This window comes from Solanum lycopersicum, chromosome 10 (assembly GCF_036512215.1).
Source record: "Solanum lycopersicum chromosome 10, SLM_r2.1".
NCBI classification, from domain to species: domain Eukaryota; kingdom Viridiplantae; phylum Streptophyta; class Magnoliopsida; order Solanales; family Solanaceae; genus Solanum; species Solanum lycopersicum.
In genome coordinates, this window is record NC_090809.1 from 61,979,644 (window position 1) to 62,000,683 (window position 21,040).

Here is a 21,040-nt window from a genome sequence, read left to right on the forward strand (position 1 = left end):
TTTCTTTTTAACTTATGCCAATTGAGGCATAAGTTATTCAGAAATCAGCGTCACGTCTAGAAATAACTTTGTGAAATATCATGATACAAAAAATATATAACTTATACGTCACGAAAAATTACTTCATCCGTTTCAAAAAGAACAACCGTATTTCCTATTTAATTTGTTTCAAAAAGCGATTCCTTTTCTTTTTTGGCAGCACTTTAACTTTCCACGTAAGACCACAAGATTAAAGGGCATTGTGATACTTTTGACCTAATTTTAATTTAAAACCACAAGATTAAAAAACCTTCTTTCTTTTCTTAAACTCCGTTCTTTTTGAAAAGGATGAAGTATTTATAAATTAACACACAATAAGAGCAGAAGTGCAGATGACCCAAACTACACGGGCCCTGATTCATCCTATTGTATGCTGGAGGCTGCAATAAATTCTTGGCCCAGTAGCAAAATATAGAATTGGGCTTTACACAGTAGCTGTTGAGTTCATTTACCTTTGCACAAAATGATCACTGTTACAAACAACACTTCCCTCACAAGTGAGTGAATTACTTTCCTGCTATACACCAAGAAACAACTACATAATTCTCAAGCATAATTTCGATGAATATTCGTGTTGCCACAGATCAATAACCTAAAATATAATAGTAGTTGTACAAGTACAGTCCAAGTGACCAATTGCTACTGCTCATGGAAGTTTTCCAACTAAACTAAGAGACAGTATGATCCTAAACTTGAAGTAACCCCGATACCATAAACATGAAACAGAAGAGGTATGACTATTACAAGTTACAAACTTTACGTATAAATCCTATGAACTAACCCTGCAGGGCTAACTGCATCAAAATCAATAGCTAGAAAGCATCAAAACCTAGACCGTTAGAATTGGAGCTAAGGATTAACAAGCATCCAGTTTTTCTAACATCCTATAATACATATAAGAAATAATGATATACATGTTAGTTACGTATTCTATTTACCAGCCATATATTGGGTTTTCTACCTGAGGAGGCAAGAGATGGAGATCATTGCAATGCTGTTTGTCATAATCCCGAGTTCTGGGTATTGCACCAGTACACGACCTCAAGAACTCATTCCCTGTGAGACAATTGTGTGTGAATGCAAGAGCCCCATCAACCATCTCTTCTAGGTTTGGCATGGAAACTGACTTACCCATGCCTTTCCGACGTCTCCTGTCCAGACTTGTTTCATCGCTCAAAACCTTTTCGAGGTCAGAATATTTCATGAACCTCTGTGTAGCAGCCTCCCATGAAAGCTTGTATTGCTCCTCCGGAGTGAGAGGTTGAGGTTCGCTAGACATAGCCTTCTCAACTTTTGCTACAAAGTCTTCAGGTGTCTTGTAAGTCAAACAGTTGGCAAATGCCTGGAAAAATTCATTGGATGGGTGATCAGCACAGACTACAAATTTCCCCATTGCAAGAGCCTCAGCTGTGGCAGTACAGAGCACATCACTGATACTAGGATTTATGAAGACTTTATAACTGCAAGCAAGTATGTAACGTTAAAAAGGTGAACGGTAAAAAAAAGATCAAACAGGAAAAACTGAAATGGGGAAAATCAACTACTAGCATTTAAAAAAAGGACAGCAAATTGCATGTACTCAACCTTGTTGAACAAACACAAGATCTAGCAGTTGAGACCAGCTATACATAAATTCCCACTTCTTCAATGAGAAACTCCAGAGAAGAAAAAAACAATTTTATTCAGTTTTTTTAAAAGACGTCACCGACAAAATTTTAAGACTTTATACAAATAGAGTCATAAATGAGGTATCTACCCCTTAAAAAGAATAAGAAAATTTGCCCCCAAATAAAATTGAAATCAGGTTTTGGACATGCGCTCAATTACTCTGAAGGTTAACTCTGTTTATCATATGAATATCTTTACCATCTTAGCAATTGACACATCAAGAGTAATTCTAGAATCATTTTGTCACAAGGGAGCAGAATGTAACTATTGTCAGTTCCATTAAAATTCCTCTACGATGCTTTATAGATCATTGCACCAAAATGGAACAAGATACACTGAAAAAATGCCTATCCTGCGTATCTAGAAAGGTTCTATTAAAGGATTCTTACCCATGAAGAGAATCATGTGCATGGTCTCTACCTTTCATGAAGTTGACATTGAGATTTAACCTCTTTGCCGTACACTGTACTTCATGAGCATCTTCCCCATTGCCGAATACATCCAAATGAAAGCCATCAAATTCAGTTTTGTGCTTTGATAAGAGATCTATCAACTCCCGGTATCCCTTCGCCCAAACCATTTTGCCTAGGAAATATGCCCCTTTAGAGAAAACTTTCTGGCCGCTTTGTCGATCTGCAGCTGCTTTTTCTCCTATTTTCAGAAACTTTGGATTGACACCATGAACATTGCAAACCAAAGACCTGGGTAAATCTTGTGTAGCAGCAGAAAGGCGGAGAACCTAAACAGGAAAATTGACATCTCAATTAGGACCAACATGAAATAACAGGGGGGGTGATTTAAAATTTCAAAAAGAAAATGGTGCTTTAAAATTAAAGTGTTAAAGCATCTTCCAATGCTCAATGCATGTATAACCCACTGTTTCCCTCTTTCTCCTTTTCTGATGACAATTTACCATAGACTAACCATACCTTGTCACAATATGCTCTCGTGACCCAATTGTTAATGTGTTTCACAAAAAAGGCTTGAAGCGCCCCATTCTTTTCCCTCTTGATATATTCCAAATAGTTTGTGTGGACTATGCCAACAACATGGTTGAATTTATCAGTCCAACGTTTTCCATGGTGGTACCAATTGAGATGTTCTGGCTCCTCCAAAATTGCAATATCAGCATCCCTAGATGGGATAAACTGAGAAGTGTCTCCAGCTGGTAAAATGCTCCGCCTTTCTTTGGAAAACTGGAAGGGAAAAAACATTTGTCAATAATCACATCCATCTCAACATCTTTGCCAATCATGTTACAATTTATTGAGCTTGTTATTCAAGGACTACCTTTCCAGGGTAAAATGAAATCTTGAAGTCAGCCTTGAAACCAATTCGCTCCTTGAGCCAATTGCGTATATAAAGCTCTTGAGCTTCAGGAGAACTAAAAGTAAGTTGGTTCGGATAAACCAACTCTTGATCAGACTTACATAGCCATGGAACCAGCAATGTAACATTCTGCTTTTCTGATTTGGCTAAGTAAGCCGCTCGGAATAGAGGATTTACAGCAGTTCCTGTCATCCAAGGAAGGCTAGCAGTTGTAACTATTGCTACATGTCTCTTATCACCTTCTAGGTTCTGCTTGGTAGAATCTCCCCAAAATCCACCATCATAACAATGACCAGTACTCTGAAGAACACTGGCGATTCTTAAATCTAATTCATCATTCATAATTTCACCATCAATCAGTGAGGACCCTCCTCCGGGTAAGGAATTTAGCAAAAGCTTGCTGTGTCCTTTGCTGCATAAACTTTCTACAATCTTCTCTGATATATCTGCAAACATATTAAAGACACAGAGAAGATGGCTTATAGTTTCAACAGACAGCAGATAGACATTTAAACTTAGAATAAAATTTATAACAAAATAAAAAAGAAAGAAAACTTCAGTTTATTCTTGTATATCATTAGAACCAGAATTGTAGTTGTTGTACATTGAAGATATGACACATCAAGTTCCATTATTAAATTATGACATCCATAACTAACATCCGTCGGTTACAGTTTTTTTAAATGCATTCTGTGTTACCCCCAGTACATCATTCAAATCTCTGCAACACCACTTTGGACATGTCAAGGACACATAATGGACAAACTATCCCATTATACTTGTTGAACTTTGTAATTAACAGAGCTACCACAGCTTTCACACAAGATGAGATCACTCAGAGCTTCATGTGCGACAATTTATCATAAATATAAACTCAGAACATTTTAAGAAATATAGCTTGTTGCAAAGTAATCTAACCATCCTACTTAACGTGCAAAAGTAGCCTATACATCCTACTAAATGACCAAAAAGAATAAGTGATGTCTAGAGAAAAGTGAAAGCACTGATAAAACATCAAATTAGGAGCGCGTAAGGAGCATCACCAATTTGACTTATGCTAGTGAAGAATATCCACCTTCAACAGATTAAAGAGACTAAGCATCAAAAAGAAGAAGAAAAATAAGGACATTCATGTAGAGTCATAGACTAAATGCATTGTTGAGCATTGCAAACAGATCATAAACAACAAAGACAATCCAAAATTACAACAATAGATTTGTAAATGCCAATTGAACTATTACCTCTTCTTATTCCAAGTTGATCCAAAAATGGGCTCGATTGTCTAACTAAATATGCCAATAGTTCTGGCACATCAAGTGGTGGAACTCCCTGGATAGATGAATAACATGTGAGGATGGATAAGAGAAAGAAAATGCCTCTAGTCTAATTGCCATCAGTCGACTAGAATAGAATTTAATCCTAGTTAAAATTCACCAATAATTTAACCCGGAAAGACTAGCTCCTAGATAGTAAATATTATGTCCAAATTTTCTGCTGTTGACATGTAATTCAAATTGTATACATGATAGGAAAGATTAGGTCGTTTAGGATGTAAAATTCACAGAGGTAAATCAAGATAAAAATAAGAGATACGTCTTCTAATTCACTTGTTTAAAATAGTGAAAAAAAATAAGAGTGAATTCTGTTCTCGATTATCAAGAAAAGAATATCCCCTCCCTGTGTCATCCTCCTAAACTTTTCATCACCTCTCAGATTACAAGTGTACAACCAAATTACGCAAGAGAATGTTTTCATTTCTCTTTCGATTCCCATCTTTTCTCAAACTTTTGAAGCAGGATATTAAGCTCAATAAAACCTCATCCAATGTTTAAGAGATAATACACTAACCTTTGCATCTTCTGGTTCCTTGCAAATTGATTTCTGAAAAACAATTATACAAGTAGAGAAAATATATATTAATCACATGAATAAACATCAATCAATACAAATGTGAGTAAAGACAACTTACATAACAAGTCAACACATAACGGTAAAGGAACCGAAAGACACAAAGAAAGATCTAAAATAAAAAGAGCAACTGTCCTTGGCTGATGAGTTGATCAAACACAAGCTAACCCTCCCATTGCGACCAGAACCACTCATTAAACAGTAAGCTAAATATAAAAAATCCACCAACCCATTTGACTTGATCCCACAACCCAAAAAAAAAAAAAAAAACTCTAGCAATTACCAGCATCAAGATGGGACAACCTCGCCCCAAGGGTTCTGGTCTAGTCGCATGTCGCATGTTTGAATCCTATCGCAGACTAAAACCTGGATATTAAGTGGAGAAGGGTAGAGGGGCAGAACCATATCGCAGACTAAAACCTGGAAATTAAGTGGAGAAAGGTAGAGGGGCAGGCTCTGGGGCATTTGTCAGTATTTAAAAAAATAATGATGGAACAACAGAAAAACTGAACTCCACCTTAGCACAGTAAACCACAAAAGGAAGTTCAAAAATAAGAGAAATGAAATCTCATGAAAATATCTAGCACATATGGAAAAACCATGTACCATCTAAAGAGACAGAGTAGTTGTGCTTTCCCCGAAAAGGAGATCTGCAATACCTAACCTACTAGACAGAGGCGGATACAAGATTTGAACTTTATGGGTCCGAGTTCAAAATTTTATCACATCATTAGATTCACCGGAGTCGGAATCTACTATTTCTGCATATATAATAGATTTTTAACACATTGGATCAGAGTCGAAGTTATTGGGTTTGGATGAAGTGATAACTTGTACACTAAGTCTGTCCCTGGCTACTAGGTGATCTGGCAGTCCAATTATTGCTTATAAAACTTTATAGAGAGGGCATATCAGATAAAAATGAATCACAGAACACTGTATTTTTCATTTTATAAGAGATGGTGTTGAGGAAAAATAACCATAGAGGTAACTTTCAGCGTAAAACAGTTTTCATGCTCTAGGACCTATAAAGGAACCACAAAAGCAAAGTTGAACAATGTGAATTCTAGTACCTTCTTAAACACATACCATCTTGCTTAAGATTACTTATGTTAAAAGTTGAAGAACCAAATTCAGACTCGATTCCTCTGACAAGTAACAGGTCTTTTAAGTTACAATTTGCTTTAAGTTTTTCATTTTTGGGAGAAGAGGAAACTAGCTTGTTATTGAAGAATCTATGCAATTGTGACAGAACAGCAGCACATAACCACTAGCCTGAACAGATCATTCATCAACACCAAACACCTACTATATTCCTTCAAACTAAACAAGTAACACATCCATCAAAAGTTCCATACCAAATTTTACTCGACCAAAGAAAAGATACTCTTAACAATTGAGAACAGATGAAAAAGACCATACATATACTCATCCAAGATTTTTAAAAAAAAATAGCAGGTCATTTCAACAATGATGGTAAACCATAGCTTAAATATTAACAGCAACATGACAAATAATTATACTTTTAGTCCATGAATGAAAAACCTATACTATATGATTCCATAGTAAAAAAATGATAAAAGGAAATAAAGCATAATAATCAGAATCTGAAATTACCAAGCTTGATTTTACTTTCCCCATAAATTCACTATTCTTAATCACTTCAAAAATTTCCGCTGGAGACGAACTCGATCCCTTTAGCTCCACTTCCAGCTCCTTTAACCGAGTCTTAAAAGCTTTAATAGGCTCCCAATCAAATTCCCCAAAATGTCTCTCTTCCTTAAGCCTGTCACACCTCCACTTCCTCCATATCTCCCTTTCCCTCTCCTTCTCCTGCTCCTCCTCCTCTTCCACTTCCGCCACAATTGCATTCTTAATCGCTGATAAATCAATCCTAAGCTTCCCCTGCGACGGCCACTTAAACTCCGACGACGAATACGCCCTACGTATCTCAGAAAGCTTCGGACGAAGCTTCTTCACAAAATCAATCTCCGCCGGTGCCGTAGTGGTAGAAGCCGTAATTGCTGGAACAGCAAAAGGCGATATTGAAGCTGAATTGATGAAATTCTCCAGCTCTCTATCCGCTAAGTTCTTAAACTTATTCGCTCGGTTTTTTATAAGCTGAAGATCCGCATCCGCTGAAGATCGTACCTCTTGCCATCCCTTCGATATAAACGACAACGCTTTCTCCGCCGTCACAACGGAGCTCGAACTCGAACCTACAGACGGCCTCGTTCTCGTCTCCGGCGGCCTGAAATTGATCATTTTTCCGGTGATATTCTGGTAGTTTCTAGGGTTTCGAGAGGAAATTAGAGTGTTTCGTTTTCTCCTCTTTCTTCAATGGTGAAGAAAGGGAAGTGACACAAAGGGGACGGCTGAGAATTTAAAGGCTATGATTTTGGGGAATTAAAAAAATAATTTTTTGCTTAAAAGAAATTCCACGTGGATTTAACACGTAAGATGAAACCGTGTTGATTGGATTCGCGGGAAATGACGTGGACGTATGGAGATCACTGATGTGGATTTAGTCACGTGAGTTGATAACGAATTTATTTAAATAATATTGAGTCATAATTTCTTCTTTTCTTTTTTCAAATCATCGCATATGCATCAGATAAATTTGCTCGTATATAATAATTCGCAAGGAATATACTATGGAAATTAGACGAAAAACGATAAAATAAGAATATATGAGATGAAAATATTTATATTATGTTAGATCATTGGCTCACGTTTTTTTTTTACTAATCATATATACGATACTTGATTATCAATTCACGTTTTTATCGCTTGCTCATAATTTTATTTTATATTGTATAAAATTTAAGTGGTGTTTATATGACAATGATGATACGGCGGGTCAATCACACGTAGTTATTTGTATTTATTTTAATTAGAATATTCAGGCAAATAGAATATGCTTCTACAACTTTGGAGTTTTGTTTGGACAAAAACAATTATTAATTTAAAAATCTAGACTTTATAATAGGCTGTTAGACACGTGTTTATTGATAGCTATGATAGATTTGTCATTGAACAGTTGAAGAAAAAAACATTATTTGTTTTTTTTAAAGTTGTTTTTATTTAAAATAAAGAAATACTGTTTTCTTTTTCTTCGATTTGTCTTCTGTTTTAGTTATTTTATAGCGATAATTATTGAATGGATTAATTTAAATTTATATTGATAATTATTGATTTAATGAAAATGGTAAAGGACTTTATATTAAAACTTCAGGATTTAACACAATTTAAAAAATTTAATTAAAATTAAAATATTCTCAATTATTTTATCATAATTATAAAGGATACGTAACGAAATAATTTATAAATGAACATTTTGTTTTTTCAACGTTAGTATTAGTAGTTGCTTTAGGAAGAAAGGTTGGTTGGTTTAATACTCTTTGATATTTTTCTTATTTTCCACATGTGATTTTAACATTATTTAGGATAAATTTATGCCCTAACAAAGGAGTCATTGTCAATTTCTCAACTAATTGAAATTATAAAAAATAAAATAAAACAAAATGTGTCAACAAGTATTATAATTGACAACGACGAATACTTGGATAAACATAAATTGAAGCTCATCTTGAACAAGAAAAATATATTACAAGACAAGATATTTCTTGGAGAGGGACTAACAAAGCACCATTGATGGTTGACAATTATCTTTTCTCTTTCAGATCGACACGTTTGTATAAGTTTTTATCGTTTAGAAGCATATGTAATAGGTTGGTGAAATACGTTCATAATTTATATTATTTAACCTATTTTTTGTTGAAGTCTTACTAATTTATTCAGCAAATCGATCGATAATCCCTAAATCAATACTATTAATTTGATTTCCAATCTAGTATACTTTAAAATTAATAATCGATTAATCGAACTATTAAACGTTAAAAGACTTTTTAGGTAAATGGTTTGTGTTTGTTGAACAACTTTGAGGGCTACAAAAAAATTGAGCCCACAAATATTTGTTTTATATGGGCTTCACCATTTAAGTGTCCATCAACAAGTTTTTTCTTTAAAGATTTTAAAAACAGACCAGTTGGTTACTTGTGTCACTTATTTTAAATTGATATTGATATAAAAGTTAAATATAAATTAGGAAAAATTTGTATATAATAACAAATTAATAACCTAAAATAAATAGAGTAGCTAGAGTTTGATTTAATTGTGCTTCATAGTAAACGTTTGCAAAAAATTGTCAGACGCCTCTCTCCCAAATATCTCGCTCGCCACTCTCCTCCAATCTCTCGCTCGTTTTATACAATTCGATTCAATTGTAAATTCCTTGTCAAGTCTCTTTTGTCTTTCTCTCTTTCTCATTTTATACAAATTCAAATTGTATATAATCGTTCTATACACTTATGATAATACAATTCGTTTTATACACTTCGTTTTTATACAGTTCTCTGCCCAAGTGTCTTTCTCTTTCTTGTTTTATACACTTCGTTTTGTACAATTTGCTTCAACTGTATATGTATAGCGAATTATACAGTTTCTATGTTTGATATGGAGCGCAATTATGCAAACTTTACTATAATATACAAATATAATTTTTTTTTTTTGCTATATGTGAAAATTACCCTATAAAAAATAAATATAAACTATAATAACATAATCAATATAATTCTCGAGATATTACCAAGGATATTATGAAAATACTTTTTGAACCTAATATTCATAAAGCATGTTAGCTTCATCTTTGAAAATAGCCTACCAACATTGGCATCAATATTACACTAATTTTAGCACTTGTTACAATGAACATGCCTCATGTGCATTATAGACAACAAATTTCTTAGTTTGAGCAAACATTTGTTTTTGGAAATAGACATTTCATGATTAAAGTTCTAAAGTGCTAAAATTTATAATCTTATATACCTTAATCAATTGATTAGATATTTCAAAAAAATTCTAAGTAAAGAAATATTCTCTTTGAGGTGTAAAACTAAATTGTTATTTTACTAGTAATAGACATAAACATGTCAATACATACCATGTTAGTGATGAATGAACCTGTACAAAGTTTTGGAAGGGTGACGTTACGATTCAAGTTGATGACACATATTGTCTATTATGATTTTATAAAACTGACATTGTGAGAGTCCGAATTTGATAACATATTTTTCATACTTCAAACTTACATTTTTTCTCTGATTTTGACCCAATATTTTTTTCGAACGGATCTTTACATGTGTAAATGCCAAACAAATTTACTATTTATTTTTTCTAATCTTAGTTCTTTTTTTAAATTGCTCCACTAGATCATGGAAGAGCATTTTAATAGTTCCTTGGAAGGTTAATTAGTAAAAACGATTTCAATTTATGAGATAATAACTATTAATCAAGAGAAAATAAATTTTATTTTTTTTAATTTTCGTAGAAATTTCTCTTTTTTATTAAAGAAAAGTCCAAAGTACGTATTGATGCTTCCAATATCGACTTAAATTGACACTTGAAACTTTTAGATAAAAGTACACAATCATTCTCAATCCAAGACAATTTATCTTTCAATTAAATACTAATTCATAACAAAAAGCATTTTTATTCAAGGAAAAAAGAAATAGAGAAGTGCTACAAATGCCCCAACTCTTTGACCCTTTAAACCTAAGTAATTTCTCATGCTATACAAACAAAAAGTATTAGCATTACGTAACCGTCAAAAGATGCAATGCAGTGAATAAAGTTGTTCGTTCTTTAATTAAAGATTTCATATTCAAGTTTTGTATATGAAAAAAATTCATGATAGGGAACGCTTCCCAAAACCCACCAATGAAGTCCTATGCAACGCAAACTCAAAATAATCAAACTCTAACACAAATATATATCTATATCTATATATATATATATATATATATGTATAAGTGACACCTCTCTTTTTTACAACTACCCTAGTATGTGGCAAAATGGTTATAATGCATTACTATATACATTTAATGATATAAATTGGTGGCATTTGAAAGAAAATTCATTGAACTATAATTTTCATATATCATGGCTTACCTAATTTATTATGTACTAAAAGATACGGTAATATACATTATTTGCGTTCGAGAGAGGCACACATTGATTGCTCGTAGGTTTTTACCCAATTTCTTATGGATATTTGTAATGATTTAATAAATTATGTGTGTTAGTTCGAATAAGTAATTATTGGTATTTTATAAGTTGAAATGAGGTATAGATCGTAAAATATAATTTTTCTATACCCGAAACTAACATTTAAAGCAACCTTAAGTGCTTGAATTGACTTTTTTAAAAGAAAACATTAAAAGTCAAAAGTTTGAGTGTTTTCAACTTATAACTTTTATATATCCTTTAACTTATAAGCTACTTAAAACAATTCAATACAAACACCCCCTTATATTTAAAAGCTCAAAGTTTACGTGGAAAAAAAAAACATTTGAAAATTATATTGAAATTCTATTATTTTTAAAGGTTATTACAGTGTCAATTTTTTGCTAATATTTTTTTTCCTCGTCATTACCCATTTTATTTGTTTTTTAATATCGATTTTGAATAACATGTATGGTATTTTTTATGGGTTACAATAGTGTTTTAAGATAAGATTTAATGAGCAATTGACGTTGATAGCAAATAAGGGGAAGAAAGAATATAACCAGTAAAGTAAATGCGAAATATTATTCTGATAATTTTTTCCATTCGAGATGCGAGTTTAAATATGCACAGTCCATTTATAATTTCAACATCTTTGTATCTTTTAAGTAGGTGTTTGGGAAATAGATTTTAAAAATAAATAATGTTATTTGTTTTTTATTTTTTTTTGACGACGCAAATCTAATTCAAAAAAAATAATTCTCTTTTCTTTGATTATTTTTCTGACGTCTTACGTTATTTTAATGATTTATTTTTTGGTATCATTTATTGATATTTAAAAGAAAAAGTTGCAAAATTAAGTAAAATAGTATTTATTTCAATTTAATTTTTAAAATACAATATACCGCTCGAAGCTCGATTTAACGACAAAGTATTGGTTTGGGTTGGGTGGGGGTGGTGTGGGGGTATATTTTGTCTGCCTTTTTTTGGATTAGGGTACCAAAAACCAGCTTTGCACCATCAGGTCCAGTCAATATATAGTGTTATATATAAAATATTAACAAAAAAGTTTCTTTTTATTTTGTAAAATTATTACGAAGTAATTTAATCCATAATAATATATAGAATGGAAACGTTATTAAAATGTTAATCATGAAGTATATATATGTGATAGGATAACTAGATATAGAGTTCGAGCATTAAATATAAATAAAAATTTGACCAAAAAATATTATTTTTTTGTAATAAATTTTATTTAATATAAATTTAAATTAATTGAAATTTTATATAAATATTAAACGTGTGATTGAAATATTTATCGGCCATATAGCAATAGTGCTTGTGAGGTGAATGATTGATCGAATATGTCCAATATAACGTGCATTGATTATATTCATCAGTATAATATCACATGTATAGTATAAATATTTATTTTTTTAACTAGATGATTTTTTAAAATTTAATATTTTTGTTTCATTGACAGGAAATAAAAGGTTTCAAACGTAAAAGACAAGATCCAATTATTTGTCTTGTTGAACTTAAAAATTTATCTTATCTTTAAATTTTTACAAATAAAATAAAAATGATAAGATATTATATTTGCTCTCTTATAAAAGTTTTAAAAAAGATAGAATTTAAAGGCATTATATCATAGTGTAGAAAACAAAAATCCAAAGAATTACATTCTTGTGAACTTAACAAAATATTTTATAATCACAAATGAGCATGTATTTTAACATATTTATTTTTTTATAAAAAAAAAAAACAAAGGATACTTGAACTAATTTTCCTTTACAATATTTTGGTCCGTACTTCTTATACCTATATACTAAATATACCAACATAAGAAAAATAAAACTTTATACATAATTATGATCATCCATTCAATTTTTTTATTTGTTTGTTTTTGTTCGGTGTTTAATATTTTTTTTTAACTCAATTAATTTGAATTTACACCTAAAAAATCTTAATTTAAAAATAAAACTTCGAAAGTATGGTGAACATAGAGTGAGTAATCATGATATTCACTATTTAATTTACATATAAAAAGTCTTACTTTAAATATGATGAACATAGAGTGAATAATTACTGAGAAATATAAGTTTTACAAAACGTATATAATTTAAAATTAATGATATTAACAATCAGTAGATGTAATTTTTGTACAGATTCATGTTGTGTAGAACATATTAGAGAAGAGAAAGCTTTCCCTTCGAAAAGTTGTTTATTTTTAGTATTCGAAAATAAAATCTCTACTTATAAATTGAAGAAATCTTATTCATCCCTCTGTTATTGATATAAGCATACAATGCGAATAAAAAATATTATTTTTAAAAAAATTAAGGGGTTAAGTGATATTTTCTGATATTAGAGGGGGTAAATATGCAATTTATATTTTCTTTAAAAGACAATTTGTGAAACAACCCCACATGCTGGGAAGTGGTCTCTAAATCATTGACCACTCACAAGACATGGTAGTAAGGGGCAAAATAGTAATCTTATTTTGCATATGAAATAATTATTTAATAAATATGTTTTCCATGATTTATCAATCTTTTATATTACGATCTACAATTTGTTTCCGAACATATCGAAAGTGACCATTATCTAAATGAGTCATATTTCACTAATTTATAACATTTCTTCAACTTTTAGATACGTATACTCCAATTATTTTGATCCTTTTATTTAATACCATAAGTTATTTTTAACTTTCATATCATTTTCAATAACTTTAATTTCTTTTTCCTTAAAAAAGGCAAATAAAAGAATTAAATAATGTGCTTGCATATAAATAAGTTTTTTTTTTTGAAAAAGACAATAATGTCCTTGTCAATTGTCATTATTATATATCCTAAGGCCAATATTATTTCATAATGCCCTATTTTGCCTCCACTATTTGCATTTTTATATTTGCAAAATTAAGCCCTTTTAATGGAAGATCCACTTTTTATGGTCATCACTTGCTAAATCTTCACAGCCAGATTTTTTTTTCTTTAATATTCTTTCATCAATCAAACCACTTGTAGTAATTATATATATTGGATTATACTCAAGATGTAGAGTTAAAAGTTAAAGCTTATGAGTGCTCAACTTGCCATATGAATCAATATTTATATTCATTTGATGACTTTTTTAAATATATATAATTTTTTTTATATTAATAGTAAATTATTAATTCAAATTAAATGTTATAAATATATATAATTTGATTTAATTTTACATCATAGCATACTATTGCTATTTCGTCTCTCTCCTGGTGAATCTCGCTCGCCACTCTTGTTCTCTTTCTCGCCTCTCTCACTTTTTATACAAATACAAATGTATAAAATGTGTTTGTGTTTGTATAAAGCGAGAGAAAACTGTGTATATACATACATTTTTGTTTCGCTCTCTCCCCTCTTTCAGATCTCTCTCGTCAGTCTCTCCCTCACCTCGCTTGCTTATACAAATAGAATTGTATAAATTGTGTTTATTTTTGTATAAGAGAGAGAAAATGGTACATACACATGCAAATACATATATATTCGTCCTATACACTTATAATCATACAATACAAATATTTTCCTGTCTAATTATCTTTTGTCTTTTTCTCTTTCTCGTTTTATACAAACACAGATTATATAATTGATCTTTTGTATATTTATACCGTAACAGAAACAAATTATACAACTGCTTTCTTTTGTATATGTATAGCGAAATATACATATTTATGTTTGTTATGGAGCGAAATTTCTACAAACTATAGCTAAAACATACAAATATGATTTTTTTGTATACTATATGTGAAGGTTGCTCTAAATAAAACGATAAAAGTTATCGTCAAATTCGTTACCAGTACTCTCCCTTCTCTATGGATTATATCAAAGTTGTTTGGTGTGACGTATAATGTTAATAATATTAGGGATAATATCTTGCATCTAGTTAGAGTTATTTGGCTTTAACTTATGTAAAATAATTTATATAAAATAATTAATTTTGAAATAATTTATTTTCAACCAAATGACTCCTAAATACATTCTTAACCCAACTTGTTTAAAATCTATGCATTGTTATTAGTATTTCTTTATTTTATTTTTTTTAAAAAATGTCTCTTTTTCTTTTGTTAGCAATTTTATAATTTAAACTTTTCACGTGATATGTTCTAAAAGAAATTCTTTTTTTAGCAACTCTTTAGTTTGAATTTTTCATTTTAAACGATAGGATGTGCTTATCATTGATAACAAAGTTTAATTTGTTAAATTCAATATCAGATCAAAGTAAGACAAATAAATTGAAATACAAAAGATTATTTTTTTATTATGCAACAAAGTGTGTGGAGAATTCCATACTAATAAGAGTTTTCTCACTCCAATTATAACACTCTGTCTATCTCTATTTCTCCATTATTCTTGGGTTTGTAGTGATCTGAATCAATCAACCCATGTTTCCCACCTCTCCTTGTCTAAATTCTAACATGGGTTTGTACAAAAAACAGTCATTAGTTGGCACAAAGAAATCAACTTTCTTGATTATGTGATTCTTGTCAATACATGTTGTCTAGTGGTTCTTGATGAAATCATCATCAATGGAGGCTGTTCAGCTAATGGGGTTTGCTCTAACACTCTTTATTTCACTTTTTTCAGTTGTTTACAGTGTTACAGACCTTAATGACTTAGCCATTATCAATGAGTTCAAGAAAGGGTTAGAAAATTCTGAGCTTTTAGAATGGCCAGTTAATGGTGATGACCCTTGTGGTCCTCCAGCTTGGCCTCATATAATTTGTACTGGAAACAGAATTCAACAGATTCAAGTTATGGGGTTGGGGTTAAAAGGCTCTTTGCCTCAGAATTTTAATAAGTTGTCTAAATTGACTAATTTGGGGTTGCAAAGGAACAAATTTAGTGGAAAGTTACCATCTTTTAGTGGTTTGTCTGAGTTGCGCTATGCCTTCTTGGATTTCAACATGTTTGATAGTATTCCATTAGATTTCTTTAATGGGCTTATGAGTTTAGAGGTGTTGGCATTGGATGATAATCCTTTGAATGCTACTTCTGGTTGGAGTTTGCCTAATGAGTTGCAAAGTTCAGCTCAATTGACTAACTTGACTTTGATGAACTGTAATTTGGTTGGTTCTTTGCCTGAGTTTCTTGGAAATATGTCTTCTTTAGATGTATTGTTGTTGTCCAAGAATCGACTTTCGGGGACTATACCAGGTACTTTTGAGGATTCTGAGCTCAAAATGCTTTGGTTGAATGATCAGATTGGTGATGGCATGAGTGGTTCAATTGATGTGGTTTCAACAATGAGATCACTTACTAGTCTTTGGCTTCATGGGAACCATTTTTCAGGTAAAATTCCAAAGGAGATTGGTAATTTGACATATCTGCAGGATCTTAATGTTAATAGCAATGATCTTGTTGGTTTAATTCCTGAGTCTTTAGCAAATATGTCATTAGGCCATCTTGATTTGAATAATAATCATTTTATGGGGCCAATACCAAATTTCAAGGCTATAAATGTTAGTTATCAATCCAACTCTTTTTGTCAAGCCAAAATTTGTGCACCTGAGGTTATGGCACTTTTAGAATTCCTTGATGAGTTGAATTATCCATCTAAACTTGTTGAATCATGGTCAGGAGATAATCCCTGTGACGGGCCGTGGTGGGGATTAAGTTGTGATATTAACCAAAAAGTTATTGTGATAAACTTGCCTAAGTCCAATCTTTCTGGTACCTTGAGTCCTTCAATTGCAAAATTAGAATCTCTTACTCATATTTATCTTGGATCTAACAATATTTCTGGTTCTATTCCATCCAGTTGGACTAGTTTGAAACATTTAGTTCTGCTTGATTTGAGTAATAACCATATTTCCCTTCCTCTGCCTGAATTTACTCCCCCCTTGAAACTCATCTTGAGTGGAAATTCGTTACTGAACTCTAGTCCTCTTAGAGCCAGCCCGTCACAAAAGAATAGTACATCCGCTGCTACTTCACCGTCTTCATCGACCATTAAGTCGAGCTCTTCTAAGTCTAAGTTAGTCATTTTCGTGGTTCCTATTGCAAGTTTCACACTTTTAGTTTCTCTTGCTATGCTACTATATGTTTATGTTCGGAAGAGGAGCATGGATAGGCACAAAGGTCCAACTTCTCTCGTGGTTCATCCTAGAGATCCTTCTGATTTGGATCGGATGGTCAAGATTGCAATTTCCGATGAAACTAAAGGAAGTCTTTCCATACTGGCTGAAAGGGGTTCTTCTAGTATACACAGTGGTAAATACCCTGTGACAGAAGCTGGCAATTTGGTCATATCAGTTCAAGTACTTAGGGATGTAACCAAGAACTTTGCTCCAGAAAATGAACTCGGGCGTGGTGGTTTTGGAGTGGTTTATAAAGGAGAATTAGACGATGGAACAAAAATAGCTGTCAAAAGAATGGAGTCTGGAGTAATTAGCAGCAAGGCGTTGGATGAATTTCAATCTGAAATTTCTGTTCTTTCCAAAGTCAGACATAGGAATTTAGTGTCTTTATTGGGATATTCTGTTGAAGGCAATGAACGGATCCTTGTTTACGAACACATGCCTCAAGGTGCTCTTAGCACGCATCTTTTCAACTGGAAAAACTTGAACTTAGAGCCTCTTTCGTGGAAGAGGAGACTGAATATTGCATTAGATGTTGCTAGAGGAATGGAATATCTACATACATTGGCTCATCAGTGCTTCATACACAGAGATCTCAAGCCCTCAAATATCTTGCTAACTGATGATTTCCGAGCAAAAGTATCAGACTTCGGACTTGTGAAACCCGCTCCCAATGGAGAGAAGGGCTCTGTGGTCACCAAGCTAGCTGGAACTTTCGGATATTTAGCACCTGAATATGCAGGTAAACATTTCATTTCCTGTTCTTTTATTCCTAACATGACATTTTATTTTGTAAAACAGGAAACAGATGTTCTATTTGCCAATTGATGTTCTCTTTGGTATAAGTACAATTACAGAAAACTCAAATAGTTTAGTTACTGTTGTTTGTTTTGGGGTAGATAAGTTTAGGACTATTTTGTCATAGTCTAATTAAATCTTATGTCACCTAATAAATCTCTGTTCTCTGATAAGATGATATTGAATATCGAACTTTAGTGACTAATTCTTGTAGACACCTAGGATTTTCTTTAGATGATTATGTCTTTTCCGTCTGCTGGTTTCCCAACTCATTTTGCTTGCTGTTTTAATACAGTTACTGGTAAAATCACCACAAAAGCCGATGTCTTTAGTTTCGGTGTTGTCCTAATGGAATTGTTAACTGGATGGATGGCACTTGATGACGACAGACCAAATGAGAGCCAATACTTAGTTGCATGGTTCTGGAATATCAAATCCTCTAAAGAGAAACTTATTGCAGCAATCGATCCTGCTCTGGATGTGAAACAAGAGAGTACATTTGAGAGCATCTACACTGTTGCAGAACTTGCTGGTCACTGCACAGCAAGAGAGCCTGGCCAACGCCCCGACATGTCCCATGCTGTGAACGTGCTCTCCCCGCTCGTTGAGAAATGGAAGCCTCTTGAGGAAGATTCAGACGATGATTGTGGTATCGACTACAGCCTTCCACTCAATCAAATGGTTAAGGGCTGGCAAGAATCAGAAGGAAAAGACTTGAGTTGCGTCGACCTTGAAGACACTAAGGGTAGCATCCCTTCAAGACCTACTGGATTCGCCGACTCCTTTACATCAGTTGATGGTAGATAAGAAAAAAAAGGTAATACAATATTCCTATTCAGTAGTAAATGTGGATAGCATTTTTGTTTGTTTTGTGTGATATTTTGATCCTGTTTTTATATCTATGTTTTCTTTCATTTTTATTTGTAGAAAATTTCACTCCAATGTATAGTCTTTCAAACTTATGTGGGATGTAGATATGGTATAGTGATGATTGATGAATGAAAACTGTTTTCATATGTAATTATTTCCCAAGATCTTTATTTCCATCCAAGTCTTTAAACACAAGTTTGCGCCTGATGTCATTAGGCCGAGGGCATGTCTATCTGGGCGTTACTCAAGAAGAATAATGTTCGTTATATATACACATTTACTCTATATGATCATCTAAAGGATATCGACCTTCTTAAAATGTGAGATTTGTAATCTTGAAAATAGACATATTGTCCAATCGTCAACAAAGAGTATTGCTACATATTTTACATGTATCTTTTCAATTATCAGTATAACAATTTGTTCATGTATCCAATAATTTATTTTGAACTAGTTATTATTATAACAATCCATATGGGATGCACATGTATTATTACAGTTAATTTTATTATTAAGAAAATGTCTCATTTGGTTAGTGGATCAATTTTGTTCTATTTAAACAAGTTTAAGGGATTAAATATGTTCACAAGTGAAGTAAGACAACGTCACTCCCTTCGTCCGAAATTGTTTGTCATGTTTTTTATTTTTAGAGTTAAACTATAAAAATTTTGACTAACGTTTTAAGATGTATTTTTTCATCATATTAATATGCAAAAAAATTGCAATTTACAGTACTTTTCATATAGTTTTAGAATATATAATTTTTTAAAAAAAATATAGAATTAATATGATCAAATTTAACTTTGAAAATTAGTTAAATTGACTTTCAAAAAGTACAATACGACAAACAATTTCAAACGAAAAAAGTACTTACCACTTTACATAAAGGTTTAATAGTAGTTAATAAATTTTAAGTTTAGTCCTTATACTATCTAACAAAAATATATTTAGTTAATTTCTTGAAATATGCATTTTTGACCCTTTTGTTTGTTATTAATCACATTTGATTATTCATTTATCATACCAAACTTGTATTTGTTAATTGTTACTTTATAATTGAGTGTATCTCAATGCACTTATAAAAAATAGCATATTTTCGACATAAAAGGAGCAAAAGCACACATTACTAAGGCATAATATATATATATATTAGATCTTAAATTTGTCTTCAAATTTTAATTTTAACCTTCAACTTTCATAATGCACAAGCAGACACTTTAACTATATAACTTTTAAGTAAATAAACATGAGTCCTACATAAAACAATACACGTAGAGCAAAAAATAACACGTAGGATGACATGTAGAACATGTGTATCTATTTGTTCAACTTTATACAAGTTTAAGTGTCTATTTGTGCACATCCAAAGTTGAAGGACATAAATATGATTTGAAACCAAAATGAAAAACACATGTATTATGCCGATTACTAATCAAGTACAAGTTAAATACATCAAGTCATAACATACAAAGGACAAAACTCACAATTTACATATAATCGAAGGACCAAAAATGTTATTAACCCGAATATAAAACCTTATCTATAAATACCTTGCCTTCAGTCTCCATTTTATCACCTCACAAAATTAGGGTTTTTTTCACTCTACGCCGCTTTCTCCTTAAAGTTTCGTTGTTAATTTTGTTTTTGAATTTGAGTTATATTTACTTAGATCTATGGCAGATTACCTGAACATGCTTTATTTATTTATTTATTTTCGTAATTTTACATGATTATGGGTAGCACAAGGATTAATGTGAAACAGAAAAGTGATATGCAAAGAAGATGGAGATTCAATTGTTTATTGTTACGAAGAAAACACTTTTGTGTTTCTCGTGAATCCTTCGGCTATCCATAATCATGTTGAATATGTTATTTGAAATTTTCTTGTCTTAGTAAATAAATAACGCATGGTTTGAGGTAAATGCGAATTAAATCTTTCGAGTATGTTCATATATTTGCTTTAGTCATATTGTTTGTTAATATTTTTTTGAAAGATCTAATTGCTACTTGTATTTCTATTTTTTTTTGGTAAATGCAAATGATCAATATTGTATTGCAAATATGCAGGATTTAGTAATTTTGACAGGTTGATGTTCCAACTAGAGGGGAAAGAAGACACTCAGAAGATATATAGTAACATTATGTATTGTATTTTTATGTTATTCTGTATGTAGCGTTATCTTGGCGCAATTGATCATGGTTGACAATAATAAAATGATTTTTTTTAATATATGATTTGCATTTTCT

General features: G+C 31.7%; 2 protein-coding genes across 2 annotated transcripts; one reads left to right on the plus strand and one right to left on the minus strand.

Annotated features, from left to right (window-relative positions):
* Window positions 1-595: 595 nt before the first annotated feature.
* Window positions 596-7,339, minus strand: LOC101247974 (digalactosyldiacylglycerol synthase 1, chloroplastic-like). The gene is made up of 7 exons (XM_004249356.5): window positions 6,562-7,339; window positions 4,885-4,917; window positions 4,278-4,365; window positions 2,998-3,482; window positions 2,637-2,903; window positions 2,097-2,446; window positions 596-1,499 (listed from the first exon to the last, which is right to left on the minus strand). Exons 1-7 carry the CDS (start codon window positions 7,207-7,209, stop codon window positions 974-976), a joined length of 2,397 nt encoding a protein of 798 aa, XP_004249404.2. The 5' UTR covers window positions 7,210-7,339; the 3' UTR covers window positions 596-973.
* Window positions 7,340-15,308: 7,969 nt separating this feature from the next.
* Window positions 15,309-18,944, plus strand: LOC101248252 (receptor-like kinase TMK3). The gene is made up of 2 exons (XM_004249357.5): window positions 15,309-17,867; window positions 18,219-18,944. The coding sequence occupies exons 1-2, from the start codon at window positions 15,560-15,562 to the stop codon at window positions 18,728-18,730; spliced, it is 2,820 nt and encodes a 939-aa protein (XP_004249405.2). The 5' UTR covers window positions 15,309-15,559; the 3' UTR covers window positions 18,731-18,944.
* Window positions 18,945-21,040: the final 2,096 nt, after the last annotated feature.